The following is an 18472-nucleotide window of genomic DNA, read 5'->3' on the forward strand; positions in this document are numbered from 1 at the left end:
ACTTAATACTGGATACGTTAATAGCAAGTGAAATCATTTGTATGGAAATGAGGAAGGGCTTGTTTATGTATTTTTCTAATGTCGCTTGTGTTGCTGTCTGGGCTACCAGCTTGCAGTCCACGGCAGATATACTGCAACTCTTCCACCAGCGTCTCATAGCGGTACGCCACTCGAATGTCTGGAACATTGGTACGACTCACATCATTCCCTGGAACTCCTTCACGTGTGTAATTAGGGCCTAACCAATGCTGTTTGACCTGCATCAAATACAAAGATCACATTAACTTACAGTGAGGACAGAAGGGAGAGGCGGACATAAACCAAAACACCAAAAACAAAAAGGAAAAAGAAAACAACTAAAAGTGTAGATGAGTGCAAATGCACATGACATGTACATGTGTGTGTGTGTGTTTAAATGGATGATGATGGTGGTGGTGTGTTGAAAAGATTGCATATGTTAATTGCTATTTTCAATGCTCAAAAAGCCTCCTACTCCCTTTATAAACTTTCTAGTTTGTGGATCTTGAGGTGGACTGAACTAGTCAGTTCTATGTATAAACTCTTTAATAAATTCTGCCTACTCTAAACTAGTTTCTAAACTCTGTGTGAGATGTGTGTGTGTGTGTGTGTGTGTAAGCTTATTTGTGTCTGTGGTCTGTATATATGTGTGTGTGTGAGTGTAGGTGTGTCTACCTCAGTCTGTTTAACTTTGTAATTATGTATAAATATGTGTATGTCAATGTATACTTGTATGTGTGTGTGTGTATGTCAATGCGTACATGTATGTGTGTATGCACATGTGAGTGTATATGTGTATTTGTATGCATGTATGTGTGTGTATTTTTATGTGTATGTCAATGCGTATCTGTATGAATGTATGTGTGTGCATGAGTGTGTGTATGTGTATGTCAATATGTATATGTATGCATGTGTGTATGCACATGTGTGTATATGTGTATGCCAATGCATACATGTATGCATGTATATGTGTGCATGTGTTTATATATATGTTAATATATATATGTATGCAGGTATGTGTGCATGTGCATGTGTGCATACATGTTTCTGGCAATACATATATGTATGCATGTATGTGCATGTGCATGCATGTCTGTGTACATATATGTATGTATGCATGTGTGTGTGTGTGTGTGTGAGAGAGTATGTATTTAAAAGTTTTTGCAAAATGTATTATACTTAATACAGTCAGAATATTTTTAAAAAAAGAGTTTCTTGAAAGTTATTAACTATTTAAAAAAATATTTTAAATTCAGAATGTCATAAACCTTGGGGAAAGGAGTTTTCATATTGTGTGTATTTTGTATTGTGAGCACTTTTATTGTTCAACTTTTCAGACACATGTGTTCTGGGCTAATCCATATAGAAGAAGTTGTTTTTAGTAGTAGTGTTGGCTATTTCTGGTTTGATTTTAGATTTAGAATTCTTATAAAGTATTCTTTTTTTTAGCCTATTTTGTAAAAAGGGAATATTTTGAATTTTCCTTTTGCACAAATGTCTAGATGTTTACAGTATGGAACATTTCTTAAAAATGAATATCTAATTTGCTGTTTGTGCACACTCACATGGTTGGTTAGTTTTGTACATGTTTCTCTAATGTAATTTTCATTGCATTGTGGTCATGAGACTCAACAGACAAGATTTTTTGTTTTGCAATTCATGCTGGGATTCACCTTCAATTCCTACTCATTCTTGAATCTTTTAGTTTTTTCTTCAATTATTTCACACGTCTCACAAGAGTCTCCATAGTTTTTTACCGACATATTTCTATCTCTGATGTGAATTACACCTTTGTTAGAAGTCTATTGAGACTTGGTGGTTGTCTTCAGTAGTTTATGATTTGTGATTCTCTAATTGTTTGTCAAAGATTCGATGGTAGTTCTAGAATTGGACCCTAGTTCCATCAGGATGATATGGATTTCCTAAACCATGTTCCAGAAAGAGTAGATAAAGAAATGGCCCTGGTTATTTTCAATGTAACCAGTCTCTACACAGATATCTCCCATGGATTAGAATTACTAACAGTAGAATTCACTGATGATGAATCCTAGTATTTGTGGAGATATCATCAGGGATCCACTTTTATGCTGTTCATATTTAGCAGAACATGCTGCAATAATAACCATGTTAGTAACAGAACAGTTTATCTCATCACACACAAAACATTGCTGATGTAACAATGCTAATGAGAATATAATGCATAATCTCATACATATTGTCAACAGCAGCAGCAACAGCAGCAGTGGGTGTTCCTCATTTGTTAATACAGGTACCTCCTGCATTATGAAAAGATTGCAGTTCTAAAAAAATTGTATCATTATGTGGAATTCCATAAAGTGAAATATATTTCCCACTGACTTTCATTTTTCATTGATTTCCCAGTAATATGGAAATGAATGGGAAAAAGAAGTTCACATACAGGATGATACCATACGGCAAGATTTTCAGGAAAGCAGTATTTCCATAACATGGGGGATGCCTGTATTATTTCAATCTTCCTCTTCTTTCTTATTTGTTCTGTTGGTATTTCTGATGACCAACAAAACTGATCCTTGCAACAAGCAACACTTAATAGATGGAGGCAAAACTGATTGGAATAAGTGGATTTTTCCTTTGTGTCATTTGCCCTCTTTGTTTTTGCAATGTTCTCGTTCAAATAGTTTTGCTGCAATTAAGACAGTCTGATGCTAGAGTTTGCAATAAGCTGCTTGTTCTTCCCAGATTTTCAGGTTGATATTGGTCTTCTTATCATATTTGAGTTGGTCTTTATAACATTATGTGAACATAATCAACATTGATGGAAGTACATTACAATATATAATGGGAGTACGATGTAATATGGAGTACAATAGAAATAATACTGATGAATCATTGTAAGGTGCAAATATGATGTACTTTGTATCACACATTGAAATGTTTGAGAGTTAGCTTAAGTACATGGGTCACATTACAGGCAAGAACATTACTGAGATATTAATGTCAGTAACAGTATAAGTTACAGTTAATATCATATAAAGGAAAGTCTCTGAAATATCAATATAGATAGCAATACAAAGTGTCACACATGAACAGTGTGTGAATTCAAAGTATTGAATATTCAGATTGGATTATACTATTGATATTTCATTGTTAGCAATGTCATAAGGTATTTAATATTAGAAATTAAAAGGCCACTGATATTTCAGTATTCAGAGTACAAGGTGTCTTATTCAGAATATCATACATACTCATATATCTTTTTTAGTGTAACAACTAGAGAAATAGTATCATCATATATGGGAATACCTCATATACAGACATACAAAGTTATATCAATAGTAAACAAACCTCATGAGGGAATCCACTCTGTAGAACACTGTTGCGGGCAATCTCACACATATCACAAGTGCTTAACTTCCACACCTGGGTGGCAATACTGTACTCTTCCATCAGAGGTTCCTGCAAGTAAAATTAAAAGAAGGGATTAAGTTACGATAAGATTAGAGACACACCAGCTGAAGTTTTGACTCATTAGCTTCCAGCAATCATTATGGAGGGTGAATTTAATACAACTGCTTGGTCCTTGGATGGTTTTAGTGAAGTTCAATTTCTTTTTCACATTCAAACCATTCTTTTCCCTCCTACTATTGTTCTTGCCGTTATTGACCTGAAGATGTTCAATCTGAGGGTGACTAACTGAAAAAAATCATGAACACTGCACACTTTCCTTTAACTAACTTATTATGGTGTAAAATTAATGTTGTGCCCCAAAAGTATAACTTAAACATTCAATAACTATAGTGATCAAATAAACAGCAGACTGAAATAAATGTTGGGGGTTGATGTGATAGACTAAAACCCTTAATGGCAGTGATCCAGCATGGCCTCAGTCCAATGACTAATCTTTTATTTTTTACTTGTTTCAATCATTGGACTGCAGCCATGCTGGGGCACCACCTTGAAGGATTTAACTGAATAAATTGCTCCCAGTACTTGTTTTTAAACCTGGTACTTCAATCAGTCCCTTTTTGCTGGACCACTAAGTTACAGGGATGTAAACAAACTAACACTGGTTGTCAAGCAGTGATGGGGGACAAGTACAAATACAAAGACACATACACACATGCACATGTACCTCCTCTGTAGCAAGACACCTATTTCTGCCTCTCTATTTCTCTGTCACACTCTAACCTTTCATCTGATACTGGATCACCTCCTCTAATGCCCCCTCTGTTGTGACAAGACACCTGCTTCTGTCTCTCTGTCTCTTTGTCACACTCTAACTTTTCCTCCTCTGGCACAAGTTCCCCTCTTCAAATGCCCCTGCCCCTCTTGTAATTCCTTGTATTGCAAGTTAATTAAAGAGCAGGGTTAAGCCATATAACTTCCCATTTTCTCATTGTTTTACTTCCAGTTTGCCTATACTTATTATTGTTATTATACATGTTAGGATAACTAGGATGTCTCCTAAAATGATAGAGGTCCTGTTGTTCAGGAGGGGTTTTTTTTATGAGCAAGGTATCAATACCTAATTCAGCTATATTTGGAAAAGCTCACCTAATCTATATATGAATAGGGTATCTTTAACATATCTTCATTAAAACCACTATTCCTCAAAGCTGTGTTACAGATAGGCACCATGTATTAAAAACTATTTGGTTTGCCAACTGGTTGGATATTCTAATTGAGACTTGCCTAATCACTCCATTGATAACACTTTGGGGGTGGTTAGATAGTGCATGGATATATTGGATGGTTTTATTCGGCTTGTATCCAAATTTAATGTTACATTTTATTCAGCTTGTATCCAAATTTAATGTTACATCAAAAAGTTAACAATTTTAGTGGTATTTTTGAACAAGATCTCTAAATTATATATCTTAAAGAATTTGACTAATTTTTTCTACATTCTATCAATTGTTTTTGAACTAATGGCATAGGAGTGGCTGTGTGGTAAGTAGCTTGCTTACGAACCATATGGTTCCGGGTTCAGTACCACTGTGTGGCACCTTGGGTAAGTGTCTTCTACTATAGCCTCAGGCCGACCAAAGCCTTGTGAGTGGATTTGGTAGACGGAAACTGAAAGAAGCCTGTCGTATATATGTATATATATATATATATATATATATAATATATATATATATATATATATATATATATATATGCATGTATGTGCGTGTTTGTATGTCTGTGTTTGTCCCCCAACATCGCTTGACAACTGATGCTGGTGTGTTTACGTCCCCGTAACTTAGCGGTTTGCCAAAAAAGAGACTGATAAAATAAGTACTAGGCTTACAAAGAATAAGTCCTGGGGTCGATTTGATCGACTAAAGGCAGTGCTCCAGCATGACCACAGTCACATGACTGAAACAAGTAAAAGAGAGTAAAGAGAGAGAGTATTCCTTTTATATGAAAATGTTCATCCATTATAATATTCACAAATTTTACGGAACTCTGCATTCTACTTTTACAAATATTTTCATCTTTATTTGCACAAAGATTTTATTTTTGCAAATATTTTTCACTTTACAATGATTTTTACAATATCTTTACGAACTTTTCTAAAAAACTAAAACATTATTTTGAAATGCTCCTATGCTCTGTAAGTAGATAATATTTTAAAACTATTTTAAAACTATTTTAAAAATATTTTAATTGCTTAATGTACTTCTGATGAGATAAATGTGGTCATTTGTATTGGCTGGAAGATTTGCCCAATACAAACACAATTTGCTGAAACAATCGTAAGGATATATACTTTATTATATACTACTGCTCATCAAAGTTCATTGTTGACTTGTAATATTGGAATACTTGACATCTAAAAGTTCTGATGAATCTACATCTATATATATATATACACATACATACATACATACATACATACATACATATATATACATAAATACATATATATCATCATCATCATCATCATCATTTAACGTCCGCTTTCCATGCTAGCATGGGTTGGACGGTTCAACTGGGGTCTGGGGAGCCGAAAGCTGCACCAGTCCAGTCAGATCTGGCAGTGTTTCTACAGCTGGATGCCCTTCATATATATATATATATATATATATATATATATATATATACATACATACATATATATATGCATGGTGGTATACTTTCAGCTTCTGTCTACCAAATCCATTCACAAAGCTTTGGTTAACCTAGGGCTATTGTAGAAGACACTTGTCCAAGATGCCAAACAGTGGGACTAAATTCAAAACTATATCGTTGGGTAGCAAGCTTCTTATCACCCAGTCATGCCTGCAACTATGAAAAGAATATGTTATACACATACGTATTATGCATATATATATATACACAGGTAGCAACATGGTCTTCAGCTACCTTTAGTGACGTTTATTTTATTGTAAAAGACAGATATACAGAAAATTTATGTGACTGAAAATGAAAGTGGAGATTTATGTGACTGGTGCCTCAGTTGTGTGGTGGGGTCTACCTGCAAAGTCATAATGCTCTTCTCCACCTCACCTTCACTAACAAAAAGACAGGTTCAAACATAACAACCATTACTATATTGACAATGATGTAATCTCAAGGCAAAATATTGCCATATTTCCTCTGTGTGTCTCAGTAGCTGTGTTGATGTTGTTAAACCCTTGTTCAGCCTTGTGCAAGCAGACTTATGATCAAAGACATTACAGCTATGACCATCTTGCCTTTTCATAAACACACTGCACCTAAGGCCACATTATCTTAAAGTTTCTTTGCCTCAGACAGTAAAGTAGGGTTTCAGGAAAATTGGCTGCTATTTCTAGCTGGTTGAGTGACTGTGTAGAGGCTTCTTCATCAGCTTGACTACTTAACTACTTGGTTCTGTGATCAGCTGATCAATAGTTCAAACCTTGTATCTACACCGGCATTACAGTGAGGTCTCCAGACAAAATACAGCATTTTACTTAAATACCTCAGTCTGCCTGGCTTACAAAAGGTTGGTTGCTGACTTTGCAGATTAGCAGAGGCATAGCTGAAGAAGCAATTGATCTAATTATATTCAAATAACCATCTCACTTCTATGTTAAGTTGATAAAATGAATGTAAAACATTAGAAGGTGAATGAATAAATATATTCAAACTAGTTAACAGAAAAATAGATCAGCTTTTGTTGCTGATGAAGACAACCAACCAACCAACAAACAAGCAAGCCAGTCAGACAGTCAATGTACGAACTATATATATTATAAATATTCAAACAATCATCCGAATCTATCCAACTGACAGAAAAAGTATGGTATTGTTGTTATTTTGTCTGCAATAGCCAGATGTGTGTGCAGTAAGCTATGTGTGTGTATATGTGTGTAGCAATCCAGGTCTACATGCTGTAAGGTAAGTTACATGTATGTGAAAGTAAGCTAGGCATGTCTGTAGCAAGCCAGATATGTACATAAACAGGGTCATATGAATATAGTAAGCTACACACATATGCATGCATGTATGTGTGTGGAGAGTAGGAGAAATGGGAGAAAGAGAGGAGAAAGGAGAGAGAGGGAGGTGGGGAATGATAATCCTGATCTTATAGTGGAGTCACTAGTAGAATTAGAAAAGAAATTCCAGGTGTGGGAACAAAACCTGGAATCAAAAGCATTAAAGTTAACTTAGAAAAGATATAAGTTCTAGTAAGCAGGAAAACAGACAGGACTCAATCCCTTCAAGTAAATGGCCCTACTTGATATATAAGAAAGGTGCAGGTAGGAATTCCTTACAGTGTACCAAATGCAAGCTATGGATACACAAGAGGTACAGTGGGATCATGGAGAGACTAACAGAGGAAGATGTACAGGAGCAATAAACACAAAGACATACAGGAAATAGATTTTCTCGAATGCCCAGGAGGCTCTTTTGAGGTAGAATATACTACTTTCTGTTACAGAGGTAATCTAATTTGCAGCAGTGGAGGATGTGCTGAAAGTATAGTTGCTAAAATAAGAATAGAACAGAGAAATTTCAGAAAGCTGTTACCTCTGTTGGCAACAAAAGATCTCTCTCTCTCTTTCTCTGAGTGAAAAGCAGACTGTATGATGCTTTGTATGAGCTGTAATGCTACATAATGAAAAGTGAGCATTGAATGCAGAGGACATTGCAGAGACTAAAGAGGAATGAAGCTAAGTGGTCATAACAGGTGACAAATTGTGTGTCTATGGCAATGAACTCAAAACTAAGGCTCAGTTTTTACAGTGGAAGACTTCAAAATGTTGAAGAAATCCAAGGGAATGCGATGAGACAGCTGCTTCCTATCCCAAAAATGGAGTCCAAGGAAGCTTCCATCAGTGAAAACAATACCGGATTACTTTGAAGGAGGAGATTAAATACAGAATTGATATGTGGTAGTTTTGTTTTTATAGCACAAGTCCCAATACTCTCTGATCAAACCTCACTTGCACATGTGCGTGTGTGTATGGGGGGGGTGCATGCAAGTGCGTGTGTACATTTATGTATATATGCATATGTGTGTGTGTGTGTGTATAAAAATGCATACATACATACACACATTACACACACACACACACACACATACACACACACAAAGACTAAATCATGCAGTTGTGTGTCTATGTGAGTAGTAGACCAGGTCTGTGTGAATAGGAAGCTAAATAGTAACCCAAAAACTGAAGTTGGGCTTAAAATCTTAATTGCAAAAACCTTTCGATAATATATTTAAACTGGGCTTTTTTGGTAATCAAAATAAAAGGAAAGAAGGGAGGGTATAAGCATGTATTTAATGTGCTTCATATTGACTGACCGAACTCTTGGAGAAGCCAAACATAGATGTTAAGTTCTCAATAAACCAATTGCATGATGCATGAAAAAGATACAAATTCAGATTGCAATTGCTTCATTTAAGTTGCTTACTATAACCATTGGGCAAGATGTGTCACTAGTCCCATCTGACCACTCATTAATCGATACTTCTTCTGGTCACAAAATCTCCTTCAGGTGATTCACATTACACTGACATGCAATACTGACCATTATATAAGATAAAGTAACAGCTAAGTACTGGGATCAGTTTAGTGTCCCTTTAAAACATCCAGCATGTGAATTGAATTACCAGAGAGTCTCTTTAATTATTCATTATTAACATTTATCTTATGATCCACATTCAATAATAATTAATGATAATTACTTAACACACCTAATAAGTCAATATTTTATTTACGAGATACTCAGTGAAACTTAGGGTAAAAAATAATCCTTTAGTCAAATACAGAGAGAAAGGAGAGGGAGAGAGAGTAAGCAAGAAAAGTACATGTCTGATCAAGTTTAACAGTCAAAGTATTGTGATTTTGATTTATATAGATTTCCTATATTATTTGTATATTAGTGTTTTGGTTGAACAAAATACTGGACCAATAATACTAGCAGATTTTTCAGTTGATTAATAAGTTGGCTAGTTGGACTGTCTGTCTCTGTCTATGTAGCCTAAAAAGTTAAATCTGTGCAAGTCAGGAGAGTTGTCTATCACCACAAACTTCTTGCTTTTGAGTGGCTTAAAATTGAAACCTTCCATCAAAATTTGATATTAATTTATGCTTGAAACATAATGACAGTTATTTTATTAAATTCTTTGCTATTTTAAAAATTAATTGAAAGAAAGACAGAAAATTTCAATATAAATTTGGTAATGAAAGGGTTTATTTTGCTTGAGTCCTTAAAAGTCAACAAATGTGGTCACTCAACCTTCTACAAATAGCAACCAAACCACTTCAAATCACACCTTACCATTTTAAAGAAAAGAAGGCTATACTGGGTGATGTCGCCTTTGATACACTATCATCTGAAAAATGATAGGATGGTCACAACTATATATACAATGGAGCTTCTTTTAGTTTCCACCTACCAAAGCCACCCACGAGGCTTTGGTCAGCCTGAGGATATAGTAGAAGATACCTTACCAAGGTGCTACATAGTGGGACTGAACCTGGAACCATGTGGTTGAGAAGCAAGCTTCCTCCCACACAGCCATGCCTGCACCTTTAAATTGCAACACTTAAATTGCAGGAACAGTCAACATATGGCTTCTAGTAAGCTATTCGAACAATCCATGGTTTATATTTAAAAGCATTTTGAGAAGCCCAAACATCTAAACCTCTGCTCATCCTCTCAGGCAATGTAAAATTCCACTGCAAAACATACATTTGATTGTATGTTTTCTGAATGGCAGATTACTCAACTAAATATTTTGTGCTAATAGAGTCAATATGATTGACTAAACAAGACAGTGCCCTATCACAACCTCAGTAAAATATTTCATGAACAACTGTATATAGTGTGTATGAATATATTACACTTTGTATGAATGAGTGTGTTACATTATAAGGCACAAAAAGAAAATGACTCTCCCCAGACACAACAGAATATGCTTCAACACACGAACTCATATAAAGAATCTTGCAAACCAAATCCAAAATTGAAATATGTATATAAATATATATATTTATATGTATGTCTCTCTTTCTCTCTCTCTCTCTCACACACACACATACACACACACATATGCATGGCTGTTTTATGGTTTCATTATTTCATGGCCTTTTGTTATCGGTGCAAAATATATATTTCATTCTTAGTTTTATCAGTGCAAAACATTATTTGATAACTTATATTTATTTTTTAATTCTTTATAAGTCACCCTATTGCTTATACAAGAAGCATTCTACATTATAATCCAGTTCATTGTGTAGACAAGTAACACACAACTACCAAAATGTATTCTAAAGGAAATAAGTGAAAGAGACTAAAAAAATGAGGTGACTTTTGACAATCACCTGACTAGACACATCTGCACTTACAAGGCACCACAACTGTTTGTATAGCATATCATGCATGAAGCACCATTGTACAATGGGTCGAAATGATTGTAGTGAATAAGAAAGAGTCTCATGAATTCCATTTTCTTTCTTTCATATTTTTATATACACACATATTTATATATCCTTTAGCTTTTACTTTTCACTTGTTTCAGTCATTTGACTGTGGCCATACTGGGGCAACCAACTTCAAGATTTTTCTAGTCAAACAGATCAACTCCAGGACATTTTTTTTTAAAGCTTAAAACTTATTTTATTGGTCACTTTTATTGAACTGCTAAGTTATATGGATGTAAATACAGCAACACTGGCTATCAAGCAGTGGTGGGAGACAAATTCATTCACAAACACACATGCAAACACACACACACACACACACACACACACAAACATGACAGGTGTCCTTCAATTTCTATCTACCAAATCCACCCAGAAGGCTTTGGTTGGCCTGAGGCTCTGAGGCTATAGTAGAAGACACTTGCCCAAGTTGCCACGCAGTGGGACTGAACCCAGTACCATGTGGTTGAGAAGCAAACTTCTTACCACACACATCATCATCATCAGCAGCAGCAGCATCATGCCTGAGGAAGGCTAACAGTATGAAGCTTTGAAGTAACTGACACTTCTAAATATATTATAAATATGTATTCTATAGAAAGTATTGAATAAACTTTCAGTTTAATGTTAAGTTGTTTTTATTACAACTCAATATAAAGACAAACCATATACACACACACACACACACACACACACACACACACACACATATATATATATATATATATATATATATATATATAAAACCAAGAAAAAAGCAACAAGAATGGATCGGTAGATTAGTACAATTGTTTCATACTATAAACATTTTATTTCAAGCTGCAAATATTACAGCAAATATAATGTCAAGTATTCATCAGCTAAATCACATATAGGTTTTCCAAGTTTCTTGTAGAGTGTAAATATCCTTATGAAGTTATAGGAGTGAGTTCCATGAATCTGAAGTAAGATTCCAAGCATACTATATTTATAGTATATATATAAGAGAGGTATTGGTATCCAGAAAACCCAAGGTTGCAAGTAAGGTTATGTAAGTGCTATGGAATGACCATAGTTAAACTCTTGGTTCAATAATAATATGAGTGAGAAGCCTAATGCAGGTCTTGTATGAGCATGTGTATATATGTATATGTATGTAAAATTACAAATAAGGAAACAATTTTTAGTGGCTAATACCATAGCGGATCTATTTTTAGCGCTAGAGTCGACCATATAGTTGTCACTCTCTCTTATATTTATATATGTATGTATGTATAAATGCATGCACATGCACACACACATATGTGTGCATAAGTATGCCTGTGTGTGTGTGTGTGTGTGTGTGTGTGTGTGTGTGTGAGTATAATGAAGAAGGAAAGTGAGTATAAGTAGATTCAATGTAATGCAATATTTTAAAACTTTATCTACTCTCACCACTGATAAACATCACACATAGACACACACACACACACACACACACACACACACACACACACACACACACACACACAATCACAAACACACAGTATGCTTGACAGAAATGAGGTATTTCAGTGACTAGGCTAAACAATAAATAGTAACATTATAAGATGCCACAGTTAACAACCAGGCCACAAAAAAAGAATGTGAGCAGTTGAAAGTCTGAACACATAAGGGGAGGTAAGTCTAAACTATAGAAACTAACAAAAATTTTATCAAAGTGAAATTTGGAGAGTTTCCTTTTTAAAAGATAAATAAGAATAACAAAATAATACAAAAAAAAATTATCTGTGTGACAAAACCAATAATATCACATAGAGTAATTCATGACAATATCAATCACTGACATCATTATTACTATCATTCTCCTCACCATTGTTGTAACAGCTATTGTTATTAAGACCAAGATAAGATCTATGATTAATTCATTCCAGGCTTGACAAATCTATTCCTTCCTTACACAGTATATCAAGGACTACATTATTCAATGTATCCTGTGTTTAAGAAATGACTGAAATACCTTCGGTCATGGATGTATGTGACCAGGGCTGATTTGGGGTCAAATAACAACTACACTTTGATTAGATTTATTTCTTAATCTTTTCTTTTACATTTTACTTCTGTCAGTCATCAGATTGCAGCCATGCTGGAGCACCACCTGAAAGAATTTTGAATCAACCCCAGGACTTAGTTGTTGTTAATTCTGGTACTTATTCTATCTCTTTCTACCAAACTGCTAAGTTGCAGGGACGTAAACACACCAACACTGGTTGTCAAGTGATGGTGGATGATATACGCACACACACACACACACACACATTCACATGCATGCACACACACACATACACATGCATGCACACACACACATACACATGCATGCACACATACACATACACATGCATGCACACACATACATACATGCATGCATGCACACACACAACTATATATACAATGGTGCTTCTTTCAGTTTCCACCTACCAAAGCCATCCAAGAGGCTTTGGTCAGCCTGAGGATATAGTAGAAGATACCTTACCAAGGTGCTACATAGTGGGACTGAACCTGGAACCATGTGGTTGAGAAGCAAGCTTCCTCCCACACAGCCATGCCTGCACCTATAAATTGCAACACTTAAATTGCAGGAACAGTCAACATATGGCTTCTAGTAAGCTATTTGAACAATCCATGGTTTATATTTAAAAGCATTTTGAGAAGCCCATACATCTAAACCTCTGGTCATCCTCTCAGGCGGTGCAAAATTCCACTGCAACTTTTGTGCAACCATTGCATAGCACAAGAACAGACACACATGAATATAGACCTTGTACTGGCTGCGCAGTAAGAAGCTTGCTTTGCAACTACATGATTTGGGGCTCAGTTCCACAGCATTGCACCTTGGGCAAGTGTCTTCTGCTATAGCTTTAGGCCAACCAAAGCCTTATAATTGGATTTGGTAGATGGAAACTGAAAGAAGCCTGTCATGTTTTTTCTTTTCTTTCTTTTTACTTGTTTCAGTCATTTGACTGTGGCCATGCTGGAGCACCGCCTTTAGTCGAGCAAATCAACCCCAGGAATTATTCTTTATAAGCCTAGTACTTATTCTATCGGTCTCTTTTGCTGAACCGCTAAGTGACGGGGACGTAAACACACCAGCATCGGTTGTCAAGCAATGCTAGGGGGACAAACACAGACACACAAACACGCACATAGATATATATATATATATATATATATACATATATACGACAGGCTTCTTTCAGTTTCCGTCTACCAAATCCACTCACAAGGCATTGGTCGGCCCGGGACTATAGCAGAAGACACTTGTCCAAGGTGCCACGCAGTGGGACTGAACCCGGAACCATGTGGTTGGTTAGCAAGCTACTTACCACACAGCCACTCCTGCGCCTATGTATATGTGATGTGTATATAAGTGCGTGTGATTGTGTGTGTGTGTGTGTGTGCGCACGTGTGTCCATGTCCTACCCATCACTTGACAACTGGGGCTGGTGTGTTCCAATCCCTGTAACTTGACAGTTTGGCAAAAAGACACCGACAGAATAAGTATCAGGCTTAACAAAATCTAAGTACTGGAGTCAATTCATTTGAAAACACAAACATACTAACACACACACACATAGGCGCAGGAGTGGCTGTGTGGTAAGTAGCTTGCCACACATGGTTCTAGGTTCAGTCCTACTGCATTAGCTTGGGGAAGTGTCTTCTTATTTCTTTATTGCCCACAAGGGCTAAACATAGAGGGGACAAACAAGGACGGACAAAAGGATTAAGTCGATTACATCGACCCTAGTATGTAACTGGTACTTAATTTATTGACCCCAAAAGGATGAAAGGCAAAGTCGACCTCAGCAGAATTTGAACTCAGAACATAGCAGCAGACGAAATACCGCTAAGCATTTTGTCCAGCATGCTAACATTTCTGCCAGCTCACCGCTGGCAGAAGTGTCTTCTATCATAGCCTCAGGCTGACCAAAGCCTTATGAATGGATTTGGTTGACAGAAACTGAAAGAAGCCCATCGTGTGTGTGTGTGCACACGCATCTATATGTTTGTGTGTCTGTGTACCTCCCCCCCGCCATCGCTTGACAACTGCTGTTGGGGTGCTTACATCCTTGTAACTTAGAGGTTTGGCAAAAGAGACCAGTAAGATAAGTACTAGGTTTACAAAGAATAAGTCCTGGAGTCGATTTGTTTGACTAAAGGTTGTGCTCCAGGATTGCCAATCAAATGACTGAAATAAATAAAAGAAAAAAAGAATATATATACATATACACATACACATATACATATGTACACACACACACATACACACAATCTGTAATAATAAGGTAAAACCAAATGATGAAATTTTGAAAGTATTTGATATCTGTGTTTCAGATGTGCATAATAGGAAAACCTTCAGTTTGTACATTTCAAAATACATTATATATATATATATATATATATATATATAATATATATATATATATATGGTATGTCCCATGATGACAGTGTATTTCGTCATCCCCATGGGACTGGTCTGAACTGCGTAACTTCGACGACCAACACTACTGACTGTGTCAGTCCACTATTTATTATCTTTTCGTTCCACACAGAACCGTAATTTTTTTTTTTTTCAAAATACCGGCAGGTAGTACTAAGCCTAACATTATTACTGGTAGCACTACTACACATAGCAACCTTACTTATAAATCCTTCAGATGGACTTATTATTATTTTTTCGTTCCACACAAAACCCCAATATTTTTTTTTCAAAATGCCCGCAGGTAGTACCAAGTCTAACAATATTACTGGTAGCAGTACTACATATAGTGACCTGAACTTACAAATCCTTTGAACGGACTTATTATTTTTTTGTTCCTATATTATTGTATAAACTTGATATGTCCCAGTCGCAATATTGCCCAAACCCTCATCACTACTGATATGTCCCATGATGACGGATTTCATTGTCTCTATGGGATTGATCTGAACAGCATACCTTTGCTGACCGACACTACTGACTGTGTCAGTCCACTTCTTATTCATAGAGAACCAGCCCACATCTCGCCTGGGGGCGTCTGCCACAATATATATACAGTATATATATACATATATATATATATATTATATATATATATATATATATATATTATTTATATATCATTTATTTATTTATGCACCCATTTCAAGCCTAGCCAGGCTCATGGGCCCGGTTTTCCGGTTTCTGTGGTATGTGTTCCCCCCAGCTTGATGGGACGCCAGTCCATCGCAGCATTACTAAAGAAACAGGAAGAGAGAGTGAGAGAGAAGTTGGGGCAAAAGAGTACAACAGGGTCCACCACCACCCTGCCAGAGCCTCATGGAGCTTTAGGTGTTTTCACTCAATAACACACCCACAACGCCGGTCTGGAATCGAAGCCATGATCCTTCGACTGTGAGTCTGCTGCCATAACCGCTGGATCATTGTGCCTCCATATATATATATATATTATATATATATAATATATATATATATATATATATTTATATATCATTTATTTATTTATGCACCCATTTCAAGCCTAGCCAGGCTCATGGGCCGGTTTTCCGGTTTCTGTGGTATGTGTTCCCCCCAGCTTGATGGGACGCCAGTCCATCGCAGCATTACTAAAGAAACAGGAAGAGAGAGTGAGAGAAAGTTGGGGCAAAAGAGTACAACAGGGGTCACCACCACCCCCTGCCAGAGCCTCATGGAGCTTTAGGTGTTTTCACTCAATAAACACACACAACGCCCGGTCTGGGAATCGAAGCCATGATCCTTCGACTGTGAGTCTGCTGCCATAACCGCTGGATCATTGTGCCTCCATATATATATATATATATATATATATATATATATATATATATATATATATATATATGTAATATGTATGTATATATATATATATGTATATATAAAGAAATATGATCATAGAACAAACATCAAATTCGAGTCAATAACTTTATAATTAAAACACCATGCCTCAAACAGTTAATCACACATAGATATTACCATGGTTCCTAAACATAAAAATATACATATATATAAAAATATAGAAGGTAAAAATATATATGCGAATAAAATACAAATATATAGAACAGCCTATCAAAAAAGTAAATATAAATTACTAAAAATTCATAAAAGTTCCAAAGTGTGTCATGCTACCTCAAAACTGATAAACTAAGATAAATTATCATATCAAATGACTAAAATTATTTTTTTAAAGTTTTTTTTTACTCCCCTCACACAAAAGTATGTCCAAAAAGTTCAATACTTAAAACCATAGTAGGTTAAAGTCCATGAGCAAAAGGAGTTCCACAAGGTCAATTCAAACACAGGGGAGTAAAAAAAAACTTTTTAAAAATATTTTTAGTCGTTTGATATGATAATTTATTTTATCTTAGTTTATCAGTTTTGTTGTAGCATAACACGCATAACACGCTTTAGAATTTTTATCAATTTTTAGTTGTTTATATTTACTTTTTTGATAGGCTGTTCTATATATTTGTATTTTATTCACATACCTTCTGTGTTTTTATATATATGTATATTTTTATATGTTTAGGAACCATGGCAATATTTATATGTGATTAAATGTTTGAGGTATGGTGTTATATATAAAGTCGTTGACTCGAAAATGATGTTTGTTCTATGATCAATGTTTCTTTATCTTTGTCTCATTTACACTTGAGCACTTCTTTTTTGCAGTCCTATAAAGCCTTTTGTTTCCATAAAAGGAGACAAATATTATTTCTTGTCATATAAATATATATATATGTGTGGGTGGGGTGTATATTAACTGACACCCAAATAGAAATTCTAAGTAAGGGACTGAAGTTTACACCCACACCACAAAGACCAAACTTCCTTGAACTGAAAAATGACATTGCAGAATTCTGCCGAAAACTCTGGCTGGCTGAACACTCCACCAACAACTCTAATGATGAGGACGAGTCACCAGCCAGCAACAAAAGCAACTTTTACCCAAATAAAGGGTTAAATAAAGCACTAGACACCTACTGTGAATACATTATGAACTTCCCCTTTTCAAAAATTGAACATAGAAATACTAAATCAAAGTTTACAAAGCATGAATGGAAGAACCTACAGGACTTACAATAAGATACAGATGCAACTATCAAAGAAGTAAATAAAGGGAGCATTGTCATTATCATGGACACAAATTACTATAAAGACCTAGCACTCACAATGCTAGAGGACAACAACTACAAAGAATAAAAAATAATGGAAAACCTCACAACTCTTTTAAAGAAGTATAACAAAGGCTTAACCAGCAAAGAAATTGACTACGTAGGCTATTTCAAATGCAAAACAAGCAACTTTTATGGTTTACCAATATCTAAAATTGAGATCAACCATAGCAGGCTTGGTATGTGAAACACACAGACTCAACAACTTCTTGGACATCTTCCTAAAACCCTCCCTAAAACATATACAGAGCTACGTACAAGATGACCTAGACATGCTAAATCATCTGCCAAAAACGGTAAGTAGACATACAATTTTTACTTCATTCGATGTTGTCAACCTATACACTAACATTCTCAATGATTATAGAATAACTACAATACAATACTGGTTAGACACT

General features: G+C 35.6%; 1 protein-coding gene and 1 long non-coding RNA gene across 6 annotated transcripts in view; one reads left to right on the forward strand and one right to left on the reverse strand.

Annotated features, from left to right (window-relative positions):
• The window catches only part of LOC115221479 (AMP deaminase 2-like), a 126072-nt gene that overhangs the window by 4836 nt on the left and 102764 nt on the right, over window positions 1-18472 (reverse strand). For all 4 annotated transcript variants that reach the window (XR_005002866.1, XR_005002867.1, XR_005002868.1 and 1 more), the window contains 2 exons: window positions 3346-3456; window positions 1-257 (listed from right to left, as the gene is read on the reverse strand). The exon at window positions 1-257 is cut by the window's left edge. Coding sequence is in view for 1 of the 4 variants with exons in the window: in XM_029791670.2 (XP_029647530.1) it covers window positions 18-257; window positions 3346-3456 (351 nt within the window). In the remaining 3 variants the exon portion in view is untranslated. The remainder of the gene's footprint in view (window positions 258-3345; window positions 3457-18472) is intronic.
• The window catches only part of LOC118766956, a 42646-nt gene continuing 36614 nt past the window's right edge, over window positions 12441-18472 (forward strand). The window contains exon 1 of one of the 2 annotated variants that reach the window (XR_005002870.1): window positions 12441-12527. This is a non-coding gene — a long non-coding RNA (uncharacterized LOC118766956). Of the gene's footprint in view, window positions 12528-17639; window positions 18371-18472 lie in introns of those variants that run through there. The other variant, XR_005002869.1, reaches the window with a different exon arrangement.

Source organism: Octopus sinensis, linkage group LG18 (assembly GCF_006345805.1).
Source record: "Octopus sinensis linkage group LG18, ASM634580v1, whole genome shotgun sequence".
Lineage (NCBI taxonomy): Eukaryota > Metazoa > Mollusca > Cephalopoda > Octopoda > Octopodidae > Octopus > Octopus sinensis.